Here is a 23,833-nt window from a genome sequence, read left to right on the forward strand (position 1 = left end):
TTAGACTAGGACAGTGGAGACTGGAGAGAAGTAGATGACTCGAGACATAGTTTAGAGATGTGCCTGGAGGGCTCATTAATGAGTTAATTGTGGGAGTTTAAAAAAAAAAAACAATCTTTAGCTGACTTTCTACATTTTTAGTTTGAGCAACTGTGTAGAGAGAAGATCTGGCATTCTGTTTTGATTATGTTAAGTTTGAAATGCCTGTGAGTCATTAAATGAGGAGTCAAGTAGGTGTTACAATATGTGAGATTGGAGTTCAGAGGGGGCTTTAGTCATAATTGTCATAAAGTTGGGGAATGAATGCAAGAGGGGAAGATGGCGAAAGATGCATATAAATATCACAAGTATATAATCCAAAGGTAGAATCTGTCATGCAGACATGTTTTAATTGGCCCATATTTTAAAAATTGAACCTATTTATTTGTTATTTATTTTTAAAGGATTTTAGTTATTTATTTGAGAGAGAGAGAGAGAGAGAGCACAAGCAGGGGGGAGGGAGAGAGAAGCAGACTCCCTGCTGAGCAGGAAGCCAGATGTAGATGTATGGATGTGGATGAGCAGCTCAGTCCCAGAAACCTAGGATCCTGACCTGAGCCCAAGGTGAATGTCTTAACCAACTCCACCCAGTCCCCCCAGATTTAACCATTTTAAGATTGGTTGTCTATATTTGAAAATTGAGAGAGTTCCCATAGATATCCAGATCTTTGTACCCTTTTGAATAATTAGAAGATGCAACATAACTAGGCTTGTATTTCTGCATGGGAGCAGTCAGCCAAGCTTTTCTCTTTAGAATAGTCTGTACAGTTGACCACAATCTCTACTGTTTCCTTATCGTTCTTCACTTAAGTATTTTATTCAAATGCCTCTCTGGGCATTTGAATTTACAGCCCCTGACTTAGACCTTAAGGATAGAAGGAGCCAACAGAGGAACCCCAGAAGAAGCAATCATAAGATAAGAAAACCCAGAAGAATCGGGCATTACAGAATACTAGAGAGAAAAGTGTTTCAGTTACTAAATGCCACTAAAAGATTGAGTGAGATGAAGACAGAAAAGGGCAGTTGTAGCAGTGTGGATGGATTTGAGGAATAGATGGGGGAAGAAGGTGAGGAAGTAGAGGCAGTTCTTTTGAAAACTCAGGAAAATTAAAAGGCATAGGTAATGGGACAGAAGGGTAACTTTTGGAGGTATTAGAGAATATGTGAAAAATCCACTAGAGAAGTAGATATTAATGATGCAAGAGAGAAAGGTGATGATAAATTGAAGATACAGGAGAATAGATGATATCCTAGAGCACAAGAGCCCAATTGGCCTTTGTTAGGAGACATGCTGTTTCAGAGAAGGAAGGAGAGTATTGGTCCTGAGGTGGTGGCAATACAGAATACTGATAGATAAAAATGAAGATCTTTAGTGTTCACACAGAGCCAGAGAATGATCTTAGGCTAAAGATTTAGACTGATTATATTGAGGAGGGCGAGGAGAGAGATGGAGGCAAGGCAGGACGGAGAGGGAGAGAGAGAATCTTAAGCAAGCTGCACGCCCAGCACATAGCCCAGTGCAGGGCTTGATGTCACGACCCCAAGATAATGACCTGAGCAGAAATTGAAATCAAGAGTTGGTTGCTTAACTGACTGAGCCACTCAGGCACCCTTTGACTTAGATTTATATAGAATTATTTAGACTACAAAACACGAGAGACACCTAACTCTGGGAAATGAACAAAGGGTAGTAGAAGGGGAGGTGGGCGGGGGGTTGGGGTGACTGGGTGATGGGCACTGAGGGGGCACTTGGCAGGATGAGCACTGGGTGTTATGCTATAGTTGGCAAATTGAACAATAAAAATTTTTTTTAAAAAATATAAAGAAAGGGAAATAAATTAAAAAAAATATTTAGACTGAATATGGACTTTGAAATTTAATCTATAAAAATCTGATACTTTTAAAGAACCAAATATAGTCATAAATATAGTCTTATAGTACTGAAAGAGATAAGAATATTGTTTTACATTTTATAGATGAGAAACTGAGGGTCAGACAAGTGGGTTTAAGATTGCCCATTAAGGTGCCTCTGGGTGGCTCAGTCAGTTTAAGCGTCTGCCTTTGGCTCAGGTCCTGATCTCAGGGTCCTGAGAATGGAGCCTCAGGTCGCCTAATAGGGAGCCCACTTCTCCCAGAGGTAGACTCTGCCACTGCCCCTGCTTGTGCACTTGCTCTCGTGCTCTCTCTGTCATATAAATAAATAAAATCTTATTTAAAAAAAAAAAAAGATTGCTCATTGAGAACTGGGTCCTCACTCTGTAGTCGTCATGAGTTCCAGTCTTACACTCTTCTTGACATACCCGTATCTCTAACTTACCTAAAATCTAAGTGAACTAGTTATGTACTTTAATCTTAAGGGAACATTAATTGATTTTTTTTATTAGGTTTTAGAGAGCATTGTGGTTGGGAGAATTTGCTTACACTAAATTTGTTTTAGCACCTTTGTGATTTAAAAAGGAAAAAACAGGTTCCAAAGCTGATTTGGAGGTTTTTCTTTTGATAGCCTTTTTATAACTATAGAAAATAATGTTCTGTTGAGTAAAAAATAATACTGAACATCTGTAGAATATTTTTTCCTGTCTTTTCCTGAATTGAATAACAAAACCTGAAATTATACCTTGCCCACATTTCTCATCTAATGAAAATAAGTTTGATTCTTAAATATCTGACTGACTTATATTTCCACATATATGGCTTTTGAAAGCATTTTATTTGGTACCTCTAATTTTGTTTTGATTCATATTCTTACCACAATAAATTATCCCTTCTTAAGTTTTGATCAGCATTGACTCATTAAAGTTTATAATTTCTAGATACCTGTATCTTGTCAAGATAATTTTATGTACAGCCTTAAATTACAAGCTTATTTTTCATTTTAAGATTCATATTCATAGGGGTACCTGGGTGACTCCGTTGGTTAAGTGTCTGCCCTCAGCTCAGGTCATGGTATCAGGGTCCTGGCATCGAGCTACACGTTGGGCTGCATGCTTAGCAGGGAGTCTGCTCTCTGCCCCCGTTCTCTGACCCTTCCCCCAGCTCACGCTGTCTGTATGTCTCTCTCAGATAAATAATAAATAAAACCTTTAATTTAAAAAATGCATACTCATAAATAAAGTCTTTTGTAAAAGTATGTAGATATTACTAATTTTGGTGGGGTTTTAAAAATTGTTCTTTTGGGATGCCTGGGTGACTCAGCAGTTGAGCATCTGCCTTCAGCTCATGGTGTGATCCTGGAGTCCCAGGATCGAGTCCTTCTCCCTCTGCCTGTGTCTCTGCCTCTCTCTCTGTGTGTCTCATGTATAAATAGATAAAATCTTTTTTAAAAAATTAAGAAAAAAGGCAGCCCGGGTGGCTCAGCGGTTTAGCGCTTGCCTTCAGCCCAGGGTGTGATCCTGGAGACCTGGGATTGAGTCCCACATCAGGCTCCCTGCATGGAGCCTGCTTCATGCAGGCCTCTGCCTGTGTCTCTGCCTCTCTCTCTCTCTCTCTCTCTCTCTCTCTCTCTCTCTGTGTGTGTGTCTTTCATGAATAAATAAATAAAATCTTTTTAAAAAAATAAAAAAATAAAAATCTTGCTTTTGTGGCTTGTTGAGATTTACAGCTAGAAGGGTTTTTACTTCCTTCCTCCCCATTAAAGCACATAAGCACATCATAGTTTTCCCCTGGATCTGGGTATAGTCCGTATGATAAATTATTTTAAGAGACTTAGTTATCACTGTTTATACTCTTGGTCTTATTTTCCTGTTATATATATTTGAAGATTTTATTTTTAAGTAATCCCTACATCCAATGTGAGGGCTCAAACTCACAACCCTGAGATGAAGAGTCCCATGTTTTACTGACTGAGCCAGCCAGTCACCCCTCATTTTCTTTCTGTTATTTTTTTTTAAAGATTTTATTTATTTGACAGCAGAAGCAGGGAGCCTGATGCAGGACTCAGTCCCAGGACACTGAGATCATGATCCAAGCCAAAGGCAGACGCCCAACCAACTGAGCCACCCAAGTGTCCCTCTTCCCATTATTTTAATGCCTGGAGAGACATTATAACCACTGATTAGAGGGAAAGTGACCAAAATAGTTCCTGAACTCTACTTTGATTTCTTGTGAAATGTAGGCATGTGGCTGAGTTTCCCATCTGGCTCACGGTAGAGGCTTGCTTTTGGACATCCTAGTTTATTTTTCTCCTTCCCTTTGCAAGCTACCTCCTGCCTTTGTTTCCTGTGCCACAAGTTTCCTTAGGTCCTGGGTACAAAACTACAGTTTCATCCTTGACTAGTCCCCCTTCTTGGTATTCCCATATCCCTTCATTGGCCAAGTCTTCAGGTTCTATCTTTGTGATCTCAAGGATCAGCCTCTTTCTTTCCATTTTTGTCATTCTAATTGACAACCTATACTTCTCATTATACTTCTTACCAATTTCACAGGTGACATCATGCATTCTTTTCCTAAGTAAAAGTTCTCTTCCTTTGGACACCTGCCACCATACAGCCTTATCAAAATTCTGTGGTTTCTTTTCATTGTTTCCAAGAGTAAATGTGACACAAGGCAAGGCTTTAGAACAGAAGGACTTTGTTTCTAATCTGAGCTCTGCCACTTACTAGCTATTTGACCTTGGTCAGTTTCATAACCTTTCCAAACATCACTTTCTTCCTGTACAAAATGGGAACAATAATGTGGGAATACGTTGTGGATCTTTTGAAAGTTTTGGAGGTAGAGTATATAAAGTACTATACCTGGCACTGGTATAACAGGTGCAAACTAAAAACACTATATGCTACCAGCTCACCTTTCTGACATATTTTCTCTTCCTCTCTGATACTCCAGTTCTATTGAATGAAATGCCTATTCTTAAGCATTGTCCACATCTCCATACCTTTACTCAAATTGTTTATGTGTTCTCCACTTACATGTTCTCCCTTGCTGTATCTGCCTTAGAATCTCTCTTAAGTTCTATCTCAGACATCAGCTTGTGAGGCAGGCCTTTCTGTTCTTACTGTCTACATTCTACTGAAATAATGTTTTTCCTCTTTGGAACTCTTTTCCCCTATTATATTTTCTCAATTCAGAGATATTCCTCACTACCCTCTACTACACATACACATACTCTAATGTGAAGTGCTGGATCACTGAGGAGGAAGAAAAAAAATCAATTAGCGAGTACTTAATAAATGTTCTTTATATGTTCAGCACTGTGCTAGGTTCTGGAGATTCTTTAGTGAACTATAGAAAGCTGGACCATGCCTTTATGAATCTTAAAATTTGACAGTGATCTTTGACTTTTGATGTTCAGCAAAATCATTGGCAGGCCTTTAAAATACAGGTACCAGAGTACTCACTGAATTAGGAGTTTCTAGAACAAGGACATAGCATTTATAAGGTTCTCTAGGCAAAATAGCATTCTCCAAAAGCTGATAACTACTTGCCTAGTCAAACACTATTTCTTATATATGTCTTGTATGGTTGTCTTAATGGAAGACAAAGCAGAGGAAGATTTGACTAGGAGGTGACTTTTAAAATGGATATGGGAGGGCAGCCTGGGTGGCTCAGTGGTTTAGCACCGCCTTCAACCTAGGGTGTGATCCTGGAGACTCGGTCGAGTCCCACATCAGGCTCCCTGCGTGGAGCCTGTTCTCCCTCTGCCTGTGTCTCTGCCTCTCTCTGTGTGTCTCTCATGAATAAATAAGTAAAATCTTTAAAAAAATAAAAATTAAAAAAAATGGATATGAGAAAAAATAATAAAATGGATATGGGATACACACTGAAATATTAAGGGTTAAGGGATGTGAGGTATTCAGTTTACTCATAAATGGCTCATAAAAATAATTATATGTGTATACATAATATATTTACATATACATACATTTAGGTATACACATATATATGGGTGTATATATCAAAATATTAGAAATGGTGATTCTGAGTAGAACATACCCAGCAGTTTACCATTGTTTAAACAGTTCTGAAGTTTGAAATTGTTTCACAAGAAGCTAATAGGAATGAGCAAAAATTAGTTGGATCTAGAAATTGTGTAAGGTTTCATGTTTTTGTTTTTGTTTTGGTCATCTCTACACCCATCATGGGGCTCGATCTCACTACCCCAAGATCAAGAGTCTCATGCTCTTCCGACTGAGCCAGCCAGTGCCCCAAGTTGTGTAACATTTCAGTGAGCAGAGACATAGGTTATAGGCAGGTGGGTTTGGAGTGGGGGGATAAATTTCCAGGTTGAAAGGATGAGCTAATCACAAGACGACCAAAGGCAGAGGAGACTAGAAGTTGATAGTGTGAGATAAGAGACCAGTCAGGGGCAGCCCCGGTGGCGCAGTGGTTTAGCGCCGCCTGCAGCCCAGGGCATGATCCTGAAGGCCTGGAATCGAGTCTCATGTCGGGTTCCTTGCATGGAGCCTGCTTCTCCCTCTGCCGGTGTCTCTGCCTCTGTGTGTGTGTGTGTGTGTGTGTGTCTCATGAATAAATAAATAAAATCTTTAAAAAAAAAAAAAGCTTCACAAAAGACATTTAAAAAAAAGAGAGATCAGTCAAGTAAGCAGTCAGGTGTGACTGAACTACAAATTGCAGTAAAATAAATGAGTGGAATTAGATTATGAAGCTTCATGTATGCCTTGCAAGTTTAGTCTTTATTATTTAAACTTGTAGTCATCAAGTAGAATGCTCCCAGCCCAACGTGATAAGGAAAATGATCTGTTGAGGTGCACAAAGAAAACTTTGTGACTTCTATTTGTATATATGTTACCTCTTTCTTTACCTCATTCTCCTCTAAGTTTCTACTTTTTGTGTTTTAAAATGTATGTAGTGTCTTAACACAGTAGTGTATATACAGTTTATAAATAAATATATATATATGTGAGGTTTCTAAAAATTTTTTTTGCCATCAAAGTTGAGAGACCACTCCTTTAGACATTTTCCTGCCTTGTAACTAAAGCAATATTTTTAAAAATGCAAAGCTATATTAGTCCCTGTATGTATGCATGTGTATATGTGCATAGTTTTTCAACAATGTACTTTGTCTTTAATATAAAGTACAAATCTGAATCAGATTTTATTATGACTATTTATTCATTTATTAAGATTTTATTTATTTATTCATGAGAGACACAGAGAGACGCACAGACACCAGCAGAGGGAGAGGCAGGCTCCATGCAGGGAGCCCAACGTGGGACATGATCCTGGGTCTCCAGGATCACGCCCTGGGCTGAAGATGGCGCTAAACCACTGAGCCACTTGGGCTGCCCAGATCTTTCATTTTTTAAATGTACTACCTTGCCCTTTACATCTGCCTGATCCTTCTACACAGAATGAGCTCATTTGTTAAAAAATCCTTTTACCTGCTTAACTCCAGTTTATCCTTCAAGCCCTATCTTATGTGTTACTTCCCCCAATAGCCATCCTCTGACTCCCTAGATGTTGTTATAACCCCAGTATATAATAGACTCCCAAGCTTTGAAATGGCCCTTTTCATATTTTTAATGGCTTAGAATTCTGAGGACAGGAACCTTATTTCTCTTGTTCACTCATTTATTTCAGAGGAAATGCTTGGAACTCATTGAGGGCCCAGTAAATATTTATTGAAAAGGAAATGAGTGGAGCAGCAGGAACTCTCATTCATTAGTGGTGGGAATGCAAAATGTATAGCCACTTTGGAAGACAGTTTGACAGTTTCTTGCAAAATTAAATATACTCATCATATGATTCAGCAGTCACACTTTTTGGTATTTACCCAAAAGAAATGAAAGCTTGTCCTCACACAAAAACCTGCACACAGGTGTTTTATTTATTTATAAGGCTGTGCTTGGAAGCAACCTAGATGTCCTTTAGTAGGTGAATGGATAGGTAAACTGTGATGCCTTTTGACAATGAAATATTTATTCAGTGCTAAAAAGAGGTGAAGTAACAAACAATGAAAAGACAAGAAGGAACCTTAAATGCCTATTACTAAGTGAAAGAATACATATTACTAAGCGATGATTCCAACTATTGATACTCTGCAAAAGGCAAAACTATGGAGACCATAAAAAGATCAATGGTTGCCAGGGTTCAAATAGAGGGAGAAATGAAATGGCAAAGCAAAGGAATTTAGGATAATGAAACAGTTCTCTATGATAATGGTGAATACAAGTCATTATAAATTTGTCCATACCCGAGAGTGAACCATAAAATGTAAGCTGTGGACTTCGGATGATAACGATATACCAGTGTAGGTACATTGGTTGTAACAAATATACCATTGGGATAGGGGATCTTGATGGTGAGAGACACTATGCATGTGAGGAGGCAGGGTTTGTATGGAAAGTCTTTGTATTGTCTCCTCAATTTTATTGTAAACCTAAAACTGCTCCAAAAAAAGAGATGCTTACGTAGGCTCAGTTGGTTAAGTATCTGCCTTCGGCTCAGGTCATGATCCCAGCATTCAGGATGGAGGCCCATGTTGGGCTCCCTGCTCAGTGGGGAACCTACTTCTCCCTCTCCTCCCTGCTTGTGCTCTTTCTCACTATATCTGTATCTCTCTCAAATAAATAAAATCTTTAAAAAATAAAGTCCATTAGAAAAATAAATCTATAATAAAGAACATTCTACAGGAGCCAATCATTAGGGAAATGCCAATCAGAACCACAGTGAATACCACTTCAATCCATTAGATTGGCTATAATCAGAAAGACAGTCAGTAACAAGTATCGGGAGGATGTAGAGAAGTTCACATATTGCTCATGGGAGTGGAAAATAGTGCAGCTGCTTTTGACAAACACTTCGGCAGTTCTTCAAAATGCTAAACACAGAATTATACCATATGGTCCATACATTCCACTCTTAGGTATATATACCATATATACCCAAGAGAAATAAAAACATGTATCTGCGCAAAAACTTGAGTGTTCATAGCTGTGTTCTTCAAAATAGCCAAAATGTGCGAAAAAACCTAAACATCTGTCTTAGCTCAAGCTGCCATAACAGAATACCATAGACTGAGTGGCTTGAACAGCAAGTAGACTTATCTCTCACAGTTCTGGAGGCAGGGAAGTCGAGAATTAAGGTGCTGGCTGATTTGGTTCCTGGTAAGATCTTTTTGGCTTGCAGAAGGTTACTTACTTCTCCATGTCCTCAAATGGCCTGTCCTGTTGCAAGCCAGGCAGATTGAGAGTGAGGTCCTATCTTTTCCTTGTCTTCTGAGGACACTAATCCCATCATAAGGGCCTTACTTTCATGACCTCATCTAAACTTAATTGCTTTCTGATGGCTCCACACCCAAATACTGTTACATTTGGTGTTAAAGCCCCAAATTGGTGGAGTGGGGACACAAGCATGTAATTTGTAACAAGGTCCATCAACTGATGAATGGATAAATAAAATGTAGTATATTCATAGAATAAAATATTATTCATCCATGAAAGAAATGAATTATTGAAATATACTATAACATGAGTGAACCTTGAAAATATGCTAAGTGAAAGAAACCACACAGAAAAGATATATATTGTATGATTCCATTTATATGAAAACTCTAGAACAGGAAAATCTGTAGAGACAAAAAATTACATTAGTGGTCGACTAAGGCTGAGGAATGGGGGGGTTTGAGGACAAATAAAGAATGACTACTAATAGATGTGAAATTTCTCTTTGGGATGATGAAACTTCTAAAATTAGATAATGATGATAGCTGCACAACCTGAACATTTACGAACAAGTGAATTGTGCACTTTAGCTAAATTAATTTTATAGTATGTGAATTATATCTCAAAACAGATATGCTTTAGCAAAAATTGATAGTTTTCTTTAAGGTGGCGAAATAGAAAACATTGTATAGAGAAAGGTAATGCTCTTCTATTACATTTCTTTGCATTTGAAGTAGATTGTTGAAAGGAAGTAAATTGTAGAGATCTCTGAAAATCAGACTTTTAATGCTATACAATAAACAGTACAAGACAACATTTAAAAAGGTTTAGGCAAAAACAGTTCTTGAGTAAAGCATGATTAAGTGGCCAGTTACCTTTCAGAATGGTCATCCCACTACATTTTAATTTTTTTTATCTCACAGTATATTGTGTGTGGCTTTAACCCACAGTTTGTGAGCTCCCTGTCTTCCATTGATTTTCCACCTTCACACTTTCTAATTTTTCCTTGGGAAAAAAGACCTCAATGATTCTGCTTCCTCATTTCTTTAGTAAAATGAGTGCAGTAACTGTTTACTTCTGTCACCTCATTTCGAACAGTGAGTGATTTTTTTTTTTTTTTTTTTAAGCAAGACTAATGGAGCATTGGGTAGTGCAGTTGGTTAAAAGTCTCTGATTCTTGGTTTCTGCTTAGGTCATAATTTCAGGGTTGTAAGATATATATTGGACCCTGCTTGGGGCTCTGTGCTCACTACAGAGTCTTGAGGTTCTCTCTCTCTCTACCTCTGACCCTCCTGTTTGTGTTCTCTTCCTCTCTCTCAAATAAATGAGTAGATCATAAAATAAAATTTAAAAAAAAGGCAAGAATAACAAGGGATGCCTGGATGGCTTAGTCAGTTAAGTGTCCGACTCTTGGTTTCAGCTTAGGTTGTGATCTCAGGGTCCTGGGATCAAGCCCTGCGTCAGACTCCACGCTTACCTTGGAGTCTGTTTGAGATTCTCTCCCTTTCCTTCCTCCTTTGCCCCCCCACCCCACTCATGTGTGTGCACACTCATAAATAAACAAATCTTTTTTAAAAGCAAAAGTAACAAATGTTTAAAATTTTTCTCAAGGGGCTTTGTACAGATTATTTGGTGATGCCTTCATTTACCATGTTTGTTAAGGCCAACTGTTACACACCCTTAAGGCTAACTCCTCTGGTTTCTTTTCTCTGTCATCTTTCATAAGTACCCCTCTACTGTGCTCCCCGTGGTACTCTCTATCTCTTTATCATATCTCCACTTATTGGCATCTTATCTACCTGTCTCTTCCATTAGACTATATGCTTTATTAAGGCAAATGACTGGAGCTTATCTTTGTAACCATAACTGAATTTAGCTAATAGGAGGCACTCAGTTAATGCTTGTTGAATTGAACTGAATATATCACAGTAGAAGCCTTTTTGTAAGGTATAATAGGGACTGATATTTTGTCAGCTAATTTTTAAAAATTCAAAACATAGAATTATTGTAAAATTATATGTATACCTACTTTAAAATTTTATTTTCATTAAAACAGTTATATAATCTTTGACAGATATTTGATACATGGCGTGGCCTTTAAATATGGAATCCTTATTATAGTTCTATTTAGTTTCTCTTGCATCAAAAAACAAATTTTTAAAAACCCTAAAATGAAAGCAGTTTATTTAAAATAGAGACACTTGGGAAGAATTTTAAGACCTAAATATGGAATCTTTAGATTTTTGCTATTTTCCTCAATCTGATAGATATCTTACCCACACTTAATTCAACAGCAATTTTTATTAACAACTCTTTTTTTTAACAACTCTATTTTATTGAACCTGTTTTAAGCATTTTAAATAGTTTTCATAGAAACAACAGCTGTCTTTTGCAATCATTTCTGATAACTAAGTACAGTGTCATTAATAGGTTTGGGAACAAACATAACTCTCTGGTTCTTAGTAAGTTTATAATTCAGCTATTTGGATAAAAGTGCACGGAAGTACTAGAGTAGCTAATTAGCTGTGAACATTAAAGCTTATCCTGAGAGGCAGACAGTCTCCTTTGCTGTCCTGCCCACTGTTCCCTTGTGGTATAGTCAATAAGCTTCTATCCCTTTAAAAAAAAAAAAAGAAAAAAAAACTTATCCTAATTATCAATAGTATATTTTACAGAAAGAATTTAGAATATTGACTAATCCAGTAAGAGTCCACTTATAGAGGGAATTTATGAGAACTTATACTGTACTTACCTTTTTTCTATATCAAAATTTCATCAATTCTAGAACTTATACAGAGTCTGCTATATCCTGCCATAAGATTTCATAAATTTTGTTCTTAAAATTCAGTGCTTTGCATTGTCTTATTATCTTCTCACATCACTCTGGCCACCCCCAAAGAATTTCATGCTAATTGGTTTTTTTTATTTGTTTGTTTTAATTTCAGTGGTAGGAATGGGATCCTGGTGCTTCCACATGACTCTGAAATATGAAATGCAGGTCAGTAATGACAAAATTAACTAAATGCTTATTTCCCTTCACCCCAGAGACACTTTAGATTTGAGAAAAGAGTACAGTACTAGAGGGTGCTATTGAGGTAAGAGACTGAAGGGGGAAAAAAAAGAGATTACAAATATCTGGAGTTTTTATTTCAGGCCAAAGGATCCAAATTTGACTAAGTGAAATAAAGAAGTGAACATATAAGTTGTCCATAGAGAAAGCAAGTGAGAGCAGTATAGCTTTTGACCTCCTCTGTGCAGGTATGTATAATGTTAGAGCAGGATTAGAGAGTAGAAACCCCTGTAGACATTTTGTAAAAACAGTCAGTTCACTAAGATAATATATATTCTTCAATGCCTGCATTTTCTCATGTCTCTCTAGTAGCATCCATTTGAATGGATGGTTCCTCTAGCTAGCAAAGTTTTAGAGCTATGCAAGGATTTTTATTTACTGTCCTTTCTCTAGGAGGCCATATATCTAGTCCTCGATCTTTTTTTTTTTTTTAAGATTTTATTTATTCATGAGAGACACACACACAGAGAGGCCGAGACATAGGCAGAAAGAGAAGCAGGCTCCACGCAGGGAGCCCAATGTGGGACTTGATCCCAGGACTCCAGGACCATGCCCTGGGCCGAAGGCAGGCACTAAACCGCTGAGCCATCCAGGGATTCCCTAGTCTTCGATCTGTTTACCTCTTTATTCCCCATTGCTAACCCACAAACTCAGAACAACACTGTCCAGTAGAGATATAATGTGAGTATGTATGTAATTTGAAATTTTTTGGTAGCCACATTAAGAAAGGCCATGTTAAAAAGAAATAGGTGAAATGAGTTTTAATAGTATATTTTATTTAAACCAATATATTCAAATATTATTTTAACATGTAATCAGTATAAAAATTTATTAATGAAATGTTTTATGTCTTGAAATAAGGTGTATATCTCAATTTAGATTAGGTCTATTTCAAGTGCTCAGTAGCCATATAAGGCTGGTAGCTGCTGTATTAGTGCTATTCCAGAAGGATCTGTGAATTATTAATTACAGCTATATTAAATGTATAAGCATTAATCCTTAGGAATGATTCCGATTTTCAACACATATTTATAATAAGGCTGTCCTTGCTTTGGAGAATATGCAATTGAATAAGACACTGATCTAACTTAATTGAGCATGAACACATTTCTTACGCTTTTCTAGCTGGGAAAACAGACTTATAAACAATGGTATAATATGAAAATTATTTTTACAGAAGTACTCTGTGGCAGTACAGTGGAGCTTGGAAGAATGTATAAAAGTCAAAGACATTTAAACAGAATTTGAAAGAATTCATTAAACCTTTTTAGGTAGTGAAGAGATGAAATGACATAACAGATTTGCACTGTGCCATAGAGAAGCAGGGAGTCATCGCACTGTGTGATATATCTGACAACAGTGATAAAACAATAACTTAAACAATAACTAATAACTAATAGATAATAAATAATAAACAATAAACAATAACTAATAAAACAATAACTTAACAAAACAGTGTCAGGAATACTGTTCAAAATATTTAACCAACTATATACAGCAAGAGTTTCCACATTAAGAATGGTGATACAAGTGAGCAACATCTGAATAATAATCCTAAAGATAAGTCTTTGCATTTTATCATACTAAAAAATAATTGGAATTTGTCCAGCTCTAGCAATCATGAAATGCTTTCATATGTAATATCTTAGTTACTACTCATGTTTTATATATCCCAGTATTAGAAGTAAAAGTGGCTAATTGATTTAATAACGAAAATCACCCACAGTATAAATTATGTATTTCCTATATATTTATATATACATACCCATGTATTTCTATATACACATATACGCATCCATTTATTAGCACTGCCAACCTGGGAGCATGAAACCCCAGTACCAAAGAGTGCACTTAACATTCATATCTGGTTTCTAAAAATCATTTCTACCAATGGCATATAAGAGTTCATGGCCAATACATATTTTTTCCTGTGTTCTTAATTTTAGCCATTTTGACAGGTGTGAGATGATACCTCATTGTGGCTTTGATTTGCATATCCTTGATGATGAGTAATGTTGAACATCTTTTTATCTGTTAGCTATCTCTATGTCTTCTTTGGAGAAATGTCTATTCATGTCCTCTGTCCATTTTTTATTTTATTTTATATTATTTTTTAAAGATTTTATTTATTTATTTATGTGAGAGAGAGAGAGAGAGAGAGAGGCAGAGATACAGGCAGAGGGATAAGTCGGCTCCCTGCAACGAGCCCAATGTGGGACTCGATCCTGGATCCTGAGATCCCGCCCTGATGCTCAACCGCTGAGCCACTCAGGTGTCCGTCCCTCTGCCCATTTTTTAATTGGAATGTTTTTTTGGTGTTCAGTTGTATGAGTATGTATGTATCTTTTTTTTTTCCTGTCCTGTACTGTTTTGATTCCTACTGCTTTGTAGTATATCTTGAAATCTGGAATTGTGGTACCTCTAGTTTTGTTCTTTTTTTTTTTTTTAAGATTGCTTTGGCTTTTCAGAATCTTTTGTGGTGCCATACAAATGTAAGGATTTTTTGTTCTAGTTCTTTTTTTTTATGATTTTGTTTATTTATTCATAGAGACACACACACACACACACAAAGAGAGAGAGAGAGAGAGAGAGAGAGAGAGAGAGAGGCAGAGATACAGGCAGAGGGAGAAGCAGGCTCCATGCAGGAAGCCTGACGTGGGACTTGATCCTGGGTCTCCAGGATCACACCCCAGGCTGCAGGCGGCGCTAAACCGCTGTGCCACCGGGGCTGCCCTATTTGTTCTAGTTCTGTGAAAAATGCTGTTGCTATTTTGATAGGGATTGCATTAAATCTATAGGCTGCTTTGGGTAGTATGGACATTTTAACAATATTTGTTCTCCTGATTCTTTAATACATTTTAAATAAAAATTTTTATGTGATTTGAAGTCAGTCTAGCTTCATTCTTTTGCATGTGGATGGATATCCAGTTACCCCAGAATCATTTGTTAAAAAGACTGTTCTTTCCCCCATTGAATTGTCTTGACACCACTGTCTAAATTCAGGCAATCATAAATGTATGAATTTATTTCTTGACTCTCAACTCTTTTTTTTTTTTTCAACTCTCAATTCTGTTCCATTGACTTATATGTCTATACTTGCTCCAGTACCAGTACCATACAGCCTTGATTACTGTAGATTTGTAGTAAGTTTTGAAATTGGGAGCTGTGAGTCCTCCAAATTTGTTCCTCTTTTTAAAAATTGCTTAAGCTATTCTGGATCCCTTGCATTTCCATGTGAATTTTAGGATCAGCTTATCAATTTCTGCAAAAATTAGCTGGGATTTTGAAAGCGATTCCATTGAATCCACAGATTACTTGGAGAGTATTGCTATTTTTAATATTGTCTTCCAATCCATGAACATAGGATGTCTTCCCATTTAAGTCTTTTATTTATTTCAGTGATGTTTTATAGTTTGTGTGCAAATCTTGACTTCTTTTGTTAAGTGTATTCATAAGTATTATAGTTTTTGATGCTATTGTAAATGGAGTTTTCTTAATTTCATTTTTTTACTTATGCCTAATTTGTGGAAATAACAAATAATTTTTGTATATTGTTATTGTATCCTGCAACATTGCTGAACTTATTTTTTTACCTCTAGTAGTATTGTGTGTGTGCATATGTGGATTTGTTAGAGCTTTCTGTGTATAAGATCATGACATGCAAATAGGGGTAGTTTTCTGTCTTTCTTATCAATTGGATGCCTTTTACTTATTTTTCTTGCCTTGTCGCCCTGAACAGAAATTCCAGTACACTGTTGAATAGAAGTGGAGAGAGCAGATGTTCTTGTTTTGTGCCTAGTCTAAGGAAAAAAGTTTTTAGTTTCTCATCATTAATTATAGTATTGGCTGGAGTTTTGTGTGCATGTCCTTTATTAGACTGAGGAAACTCCCTTCTATTTCTAGTTTGCTGAGAGTTTTTATCATGAAAAGATGTTGGAGTTTTCAGATTCTTTTTCCTGAATTTCTTGAGATCATTGTTGGTTTTTCTCCTTTATTATAATTAGTATGGTCTAGTACATTGATTCTCATATGTTGAACCAACCTTGCAATCCTGTGATAAATTCCATTTGGTTAAGACCTATAACCCAAGTGAATATCTTTGTAGGAAATGTACTAGAGTACTTGGTAGTAATGGAGCCTGATGTCAGCAACTTATTCAAACAGTTCGAGAGGAAAAAAAAAAAAACTTCTTTGTACTGTCCTTCAAACTTTTCTGTACCTTGCAGTTATTTTTTTTTAATTTTTATTCATTTATTTTTTAAGATTTTATTTATTCATGAGACACAGAGCAAGAGAGAGGCAGAGACAAAGGCAGAGGGAGAAGTAGGCTCCATGCATGGAGCCTGATGTGGGACTCAATCCCGGGACTCCAGGATCACACCCTAGGCTGAAGGCAGGTGCCAAACCACTGAGCCACCCAGGGATCCTCAAGTTATTTTTTTTTAATAGAAAAACCATGTACATGTTCTTTGACCCAGTAATTGCACTCCTAAAAATACTTCCTAAAAAAGTAATTAGAAAGGGGGGTGGGGCAGTTGGGAATGAGCACAGATGTTTTATAAGCATGTTACAAATTGAGTGTTACACATAGTAAAGATTTTTAAATGATCTAAATGTTTAGCAAAAGGGAGATTTTTACATATATTACATATACTCTGGTATATCTATGTGTTGAAATGTACTCTAGCCATTTAAAATAATATTTCGAGGGACAGGAGCTTGGCTGGCTCAGTCAGTAGAACATGTGACTCTTGATCTCAGAGTCATGAGTTCAAGCCCTACATTGGGGTTCCTATAAAGCTTACTTAAAATAAAATAAAGGAAACATGATCTCTGGTTGAGTACCTTTAAAAAATAGATAAGTAAAATAATATTTTGAAGACTATTGAAATGGGAAAATGTTATAAAGACAACACTTTATATAATGTGATATTAGGTTTATAAACAATAAACCTGGAAGGAAGTACATTTTGCCTCATTTCTTTTCCTTTGCTACAAAGTTTGTAATAAAAAAAAAACAAAAACAAAGTTTGTAATCTGTGACCCAAAATTATAACTCCCATCCACCCATACAGATGTCCTTCAAACCTTTGCCCCTTGTTTTCTGAGCAATATTCAACCCTGATCAAGCTCAGTTAATCTGCTTATACTGTGCCTGAACTGAGTAGCTTCTCCGCACGGGAGAAGCGGGCGCAGGCCGATGCCCGCCAGACTCTGAAGGAGCACGTGCAGGACTTTGCCATGCAGCTGAGCAGCAGCATGGCGTGAGTGAGGGGCTGCTGGCCCTGGGGCTTCGGGCTCTTCCTCCCTCAGAATCCATCTGGAAAGGGACCCGGTCTGAGCTGTGTCCACCAGACCTGCCAGATGCCATAATAAAGTGGATTCTAGGAAAAAAAAAAAAACTCATAGAAATTGTCTGTTAAATTACCTCACTTTTTAAAAAAAGATTTTATTTATTTATTAGAGAGTGGGAAGGGGAGGGGCAGATGGAGGGGAGAAGCAGACTTCCCACTAAGCTTGGGAGCCTGACTTGGGCTTAATCCCAGGACACCAGGATCATGACCTGACCCAAAGGCAGATGCTTAACTGACTGAGCTACTCAGGTGTCCCTAAATGATTTCACTTTTAAGTTACTGAACAAAAATCTCAAATAACCAACCACTCAATGCCCTAAGACAGTACCATTACATTTCCCTGACAGTTTCAGTTTTCATTCTCCAGAACTATTTATTTCACAGTTGTTGGTCTTGCTTTTTAGATTTCTTTTTATATCTTTTTTGCCTCATGTCCCCTTTTCCTCACTGATACCTTCAGTATTTCACCAAGAATATAGAAGTTAATAAGAAACTCCCTCATCTTCTACCACTATCCTCTTCCTTCTATTATTGTGGAAGAGAAGTCTCATCTCCTCTCAAAGTCCTCCTTCCTACTCAAAGACTTAAGCCTGCAGTTACATACTCCAGCCCAGTCTCTTGCTCCACCACAGTCTTTAGAAAAATCACTACATTCATTCACTGCCATCTGCTTACAAACATACTCAAATAACTTCTATCCTTTAAAAATTATTCCCTTGACCCTGTGTCCAGCTTCAGCTATTGATTTATTTTTTTATTCCCTTTCACATCAAAACCATTTGAGTGTCTGCTCTCTCTACACTTACCTCCCTCTCTTTTCCTCCCATTGAGTTAGGTATTTCTTCCTTCGTTTCACAGAAACTGCTCTTAAGATTGCCAGTGACCTTCATCTTGCCAAATCCAATAAATACATTTCTGTCTTATCATTTGATCTCTCAGCATTCCACACAATATTTGCTTTTTTCTTTGTGAAACACTTATTTTGGCTTCCTACTTCTCCTTTATGTAAAAGGAAATTCCCTCAGCCTTCTTCCTTACCTGACTGGACAGTCTTTGTGTGTGTGTGTGTGTGTGTGTGTGTGTGTGTGTGTAGTTTTATGGTCTTATTAAAATATGACATGTACTTAAGCTGTCTATTCATTTTCTTTGAGCAGCTTGCCATTGGGACTGTTGACAGATGGCCAGCGGGGCTGCTCTTTCCACAATGGCTTTGTGGCTCCTAGAAGAGATATTGTGAGCAATATCTGTAGAGTAAGATTTGTTGCATGTCAGCACTTCAAGCTTATTTTTTTTAAAGATTTTATTAATCTTAAAAAAGAGCATATGCACATGTGCACAAGTAGGGGGAGGAGCAGAGGGAGAAGGAGAGAAGCAAGACTCCCTGATGAGCATAGAGCTGGATGGGAGGCTGGATCCCACAACCCTGAGATCATGCCCTAAGCTGAAACCTAGAGTCAGGTACTTAACTAACTGAACCACCCAGGCGTCCCAACACTTCAAGCTTTTTGATATTGTAGACTAGGAACTTCAGGAAGTCACTGGGCAGCTTTGTTTTCTTGTTCCTATAACCAGCGTTGGGCATCAAGATTGGGCCCTTGAATCTTCTGTGTACCCTATTGTCAATGCCTCTGAGTTTCTACAAGTTGCGCTTAATTTTCACATATCGGTCTGACATGTGCCGGATGTACTTCTTGGACTTTATCAGAGGTCTGAGGGTAGCCATGATGCCGAGTAGGAGACGGCTGCCACCTCTGCAGGAAGTGCTGAGGAAGGGGCCGTGGCCACTTTTTTAGTCTTAGGCTACATTCTCTGTATTCTCTCCTAGGTGATCTCATATAGTATCATGCTATTAAATATGATTTTTATGCTGACTTCAGAACATCTGTCTTCAGTTCTAACTTCATCTTTGAGCTCTAGATTTGTATAACCAACTATATGTTTGACATACCACTTCAATGTCTAGTAGAATCTCAACCTTTAATATGGGCAGTATGTAATTATTTATTTTTCCATACCAGTTCCTCCCCTAGTATCTACTCTGATGCCATCTCTACATAGTTGCCAAAGTTGAAACCTAGAATCATCCCTGATTTCTTTCTTCCCCTCATCCCTCACATCACATCTATTACCCATTCTTCTGGCTTGATTTTTGAAATATAAACTAGATAATGTGTTCTGTTTTCACAATGCCTACCCTTGTGTAAGCCATCACCGTCTCATTTCCTTGCTACTGCAATAGTGAGCTGTTGCCCCTGCAGCCATTCAGGTTAGTCTTTTAAATTTTAAATTATATTGTTCTGCTGAAAACTGTCCAAGACATCCATTTGCATTTAAAGTGAAATTTAAATCTTTACTGGGGCCTACATGATCTGGCCCATGGTCAAGTTCTACAACTTCAGTTTTTACTCTTCCTCTGCATTGTTTACTACACTCCAGTCACACTGGCCTGGTCTCCCCCAATAGAATGTAAACTTGTTGAGAGCAGTGATCCTACTTTTAAATACCACTCTACTTTAGCATATAGACTAGCACTGGCACATGGAATATGCCCATTAAATATGTAAGTGGAAGGGAAGAAGCGTTTGAAGAAGAAAGGAAGGACATTTAATTAAACACATGAGTGAATAACTAAAGAGATGCATTAAAGTATTAAATAGTTATCCCTGGATTGTGGGATTACAGGGAATTATATTTCTTTCTTTTGCATTTATGTTTTACACATTTTCTATAATAAACATGAAATAACTTTTGTAATAAAGAAAGCACATGCTTATGCTTGTTTTAAAAGAAAAGAGACTTTAAAGACTCAAATATGCTTTAGAGGAGTAGTAACAATAAGCCAATCTGAATGTCCTTCATTCTAAAGCAGACTGATGTAGAAAAGATGTTAGGGCTTGAAGCCAACGGTCAAGAAAGAATTCTTGAGATGTCCTACTCACAGGGCCTGTGGGCAGAAAGAGCTGCACTGGGGTCATGAGGAGTGGCCCATTATAGACTTACAAGTTGGGTGGGGGTCAGGGATAATGAAAGTCTCTGAGGAATTTTGGAAGCAAGGTTTCCAGGACCTTGATGGGGGCTAACTATTTTTGGGAAAAGGTCATTTATTACTAGTTAATAAAGCCTGAGTCATGAGACCCTTCAGATGATTATTAGTGGGGCATATGCTTGGGGAATAATTGCCAACATATATTGTGAGGGGTAGAGATAAAGAAAATTTCCAAAGGAATTTCTATATGTTAAAGTAGACTCACAGGATCCTGGGGGTTGGGCTAAGATTGTTCTTTGCCCTCAGCAAAGTATCAACCTCAAGTCACTTGAGTCCCTAGAGGAATGTCACTCTGCCTGTTTCAAGGACTTGTCAATGGACTATAGGAGTAACAAAATTTAATAATTTTTCTTGTGCCTTTGTTTCCCCCATCACAGACTACCTCCTGTCCTTGGGGGTTGGGGGTGTTTAATTCAATTTTGAGATTTATTTATGTTGTTTTTTGTTTTGTTTTGTTTTTTTAAAGATTTTATTTATTTATTCGTGAGAGACACAGAAAGAGAGAGGGAGAGACACAGGCAGAGGGAGAAGCAGGCTCCATGCAGGGAGCCTGACAAGGGATTCAGTCCCGGGACTCCAGGATCACGCCCTGGGCTGAAGGTGGCGCTATACCGCTGAGTCACCTGGACTGCCTGAGTTTTATTTATGTTGCAGATCATTATATTTTCCAAAGATCCTAACACCAATTATATCTCATGCCACCTGCTTTTCTTACAGTGTGACATTGACTTTCCTCAAGAGGTATAATCTTTGTTCCTTGCCCTTGAATCTGCACAGGATTGTTACTGTGGTGGACATAAAGCTATATGACTTCCAAAAGTGAGTCGCAAAACTCTAATAGAGCTGCTTCCTCATCCTCCTGGGATGCTTACCCTGGGAACCCAGCACCATGTTGTAAAGAAGCCATTCAGCCATGTGGAAAGGTCATGTATAAATGTTCCTGCCTCACCTGAAGTCCCCAGACTGCAGCTAGCATCAACTGCCCAAAATTTGAGTTTGTGAATCTTTAGATGATTCTAGCTTCCAGCCTTTGAGCTGTCCCAGCTAACCCTGAGTGAAGGAGAGATGAACTACTCCCTCCCAGATCTACTCAAAATGCATATTAATCAGCAAAGTAAATCTTGGTATTTTAAGCCACTGAGTTTTAAGGTGGTTTGTTATACAGTAATGGATAACCAGAACAATTTGCAAAACATATCTACTCTAATTCTGTACATATGGCAATCTCTGACATTCCCTTAAACGCCTGTTTTTTTTTAAGACTTAGGTAAGTTTTTAAATCTCTGGGATTGTTCCTGCTTGTTATTCCTAAAACAGTAACCCTGGATGATAGTGTGTGTCTGTCACATATATAAAGAAACAACCTCATGAATGTGTTGAGACAAGGTGAGACTGAGTATCTGAGGGAAGGAAGGATTGTCTCCCCTACTGTGTGCTGAGTAGATACAGCATGACTATATTTCAGTTCTGAGGACTGACTTGGCTTGTCAGTTTCAAATGAGAAACACCAAAATGGTCAAAGAACTAAAACTCTAGTCTTGATGCTTGAGGGGAAGAAACTGGGAACATGTAGCCTGAAGAAGAGAAGACACTCCCCTCACTCAGCTGTACATACTGGAATCTCTCAGATTTATGCATTTTTCATGCCTGGCCCTATTACACTTCCCTCCCTCCCTTGGACAATTCCTGTTCGTCCTTTAAAGTCTTAGCCAAAGTGGCAGCTTCTCTAGGAGGCCTTCCATGGCCCCAGGGTAGGATATGTACCCTTCATATGTTCCTCTACAACTGCTTTGTGCTTCTCTGTTATTGCCCTTAATCTTTTGCTTTATAAATATCTTTCTTCTGTATCAGAATGTGAGATACCTAAGAGCAGGGACTCTGGTTGACCGTGGTGTATCCCTATACTTATAGGGCACAGAGTACTACATAAATGTTTTATGGATTCGTGTTTGAAGGGTTATCATGTTGAAAAAGATTCTGTTTGCTCTTTGTGGTCATAGTGGCATAAAAGAGACACCTTGGGAAGAATTTTCTGAGCTAGTAAGAGCTTCTTAAAGATCTTGTGTCCTCTGTCCTTGGAGGTGCCCAAGCATAAGCTGGGCAAAAACTTTCATTAATTCAAAAATCGATACTTGGGCAATAGGTATGCATAAAGATGATATAGTCCTTTCCTCGAGGAAGCTGTGGTTTAGAAATGAAGAAGGTAATATACTAGTGAATGTAGTGGTAAAGGGACCTACAGTATGCTCTGGAAATGGAAAGAGAAATTATTTAGAGGAGGAAGATCAGAGAAAGGGTTTCACACAGGTGACTCAAACACATGTGTGAGTTGCATCTTCAAAGATGAATAGGAATTTGCCAGGCCAACTCAAACCCACAGAGATGACAGTATATCTGGCACCTCAGGGGACTGCAAGTAGTGCATTGTGGTTGTAGCTATGGATGGAATGGGAATGTGTGTTGATGTTAGTGACAGTGCTAACAGTAATAATAGCTAACATTTGTTACATTATTGAGTACCTGCTCTGTGTAGACGTTGAACTAAATAGTAAGAGATATGGTTTGAGAAGCTAACCAGAGGCCAGATCTAAACTTCCTCTTGGACTTTATCCCCCCATAAGCCATTAATAGATTTGGAGCAGAAGTGGGACACACTTTGATTTGCATATAAGTTTAATTGTTGGTAAGATTATTACCAAGATAACACAGCATTGGATGGACCAGATGGCATTTGATCCTGAGATCTTTGATTCTATGCTTTATCATTATTGTAATACTGTATCAGCTTTTTGGAACAAATTATACAGATCCCTTATTTCTTGCCTCTTTAGGTCTATAAGGATGGTTTTATGTGCTTGCCTATTTGGACAGAAATTATATTTGACTCAGTTTCCCAATGATAGAGGAGGGGAAAATCCACAGTATTGAAGGACTTTTTATTTTTTTATTTTTATTTTTTGAAAGATTTTATTTATTTATTCATGAGAGATACAGAGAGAGAGAGAGAGAGGCAGAGACACAGGCAGAGGGAGAAGCAGGCCCCATGCATGGAGCCTGACGTGGGACTGTCCTGGGTCTCCAGGATCACACCCTGGGCTGCAGATGGCGCCAAACCGCTGTGCCACCGGGGCTGCCCTGAAGGACTTTTTAAAACAGCTTCCCCATCTCTCTAATTTAAACATAAAATGATTCCTTGAAGCCT

At 37.8% G+C, this 23,833-nt stretch overlaps 1 protein-coding gene across 10 annotated transcripts in view; it reads left to right on the forward strand.

The window, feature by feature from the left end:
* Window positions 1-23,833, forward strand: part of ACER3 (alkaline ceramidase 3) — a 162,359-nt gene that overhangs the window by 64,515 nt on the left and 74,011 nt on the right. For 7 of the 10 annotated variants that reach the window (XR_011995139.1, XR_011995140.1, XM_072725968.1 and 4 more), the window contains one exon: window positions 12,107-12,159. The exons of the other annotated variants lie outside the window; for them this stretch is intronic. Coding sequence is in view for 5 of the 7 variants with exons in the window: in XM_072725968.1 (XP_072582069.1) it covers window positions 12,107-12,159 (53 nt within the window). In the remaining 2 variants the exon portion in view is untranslated. The remainder of the gene's footprint in view (window positions 1-12,106; window positions 12,160-23,833) is intronic. 10 annotated transcript variants of the gene reach the window in all.

Source organism: Vulpes vulpes, chromosome 11 (assembly GCF_048418805.1).
Source record: "Vulpes vulpes isolate BD-2025 chromosome 11, VulVul3, whole genome shotgun sequence".
Classification (NCBI taxonomy): domain Eukaryota; kingdom Metazoa; phylum Chordata; class Mammalia; order Carnivora; family Canidae; genus Vulpes; species Vulpes vulpes.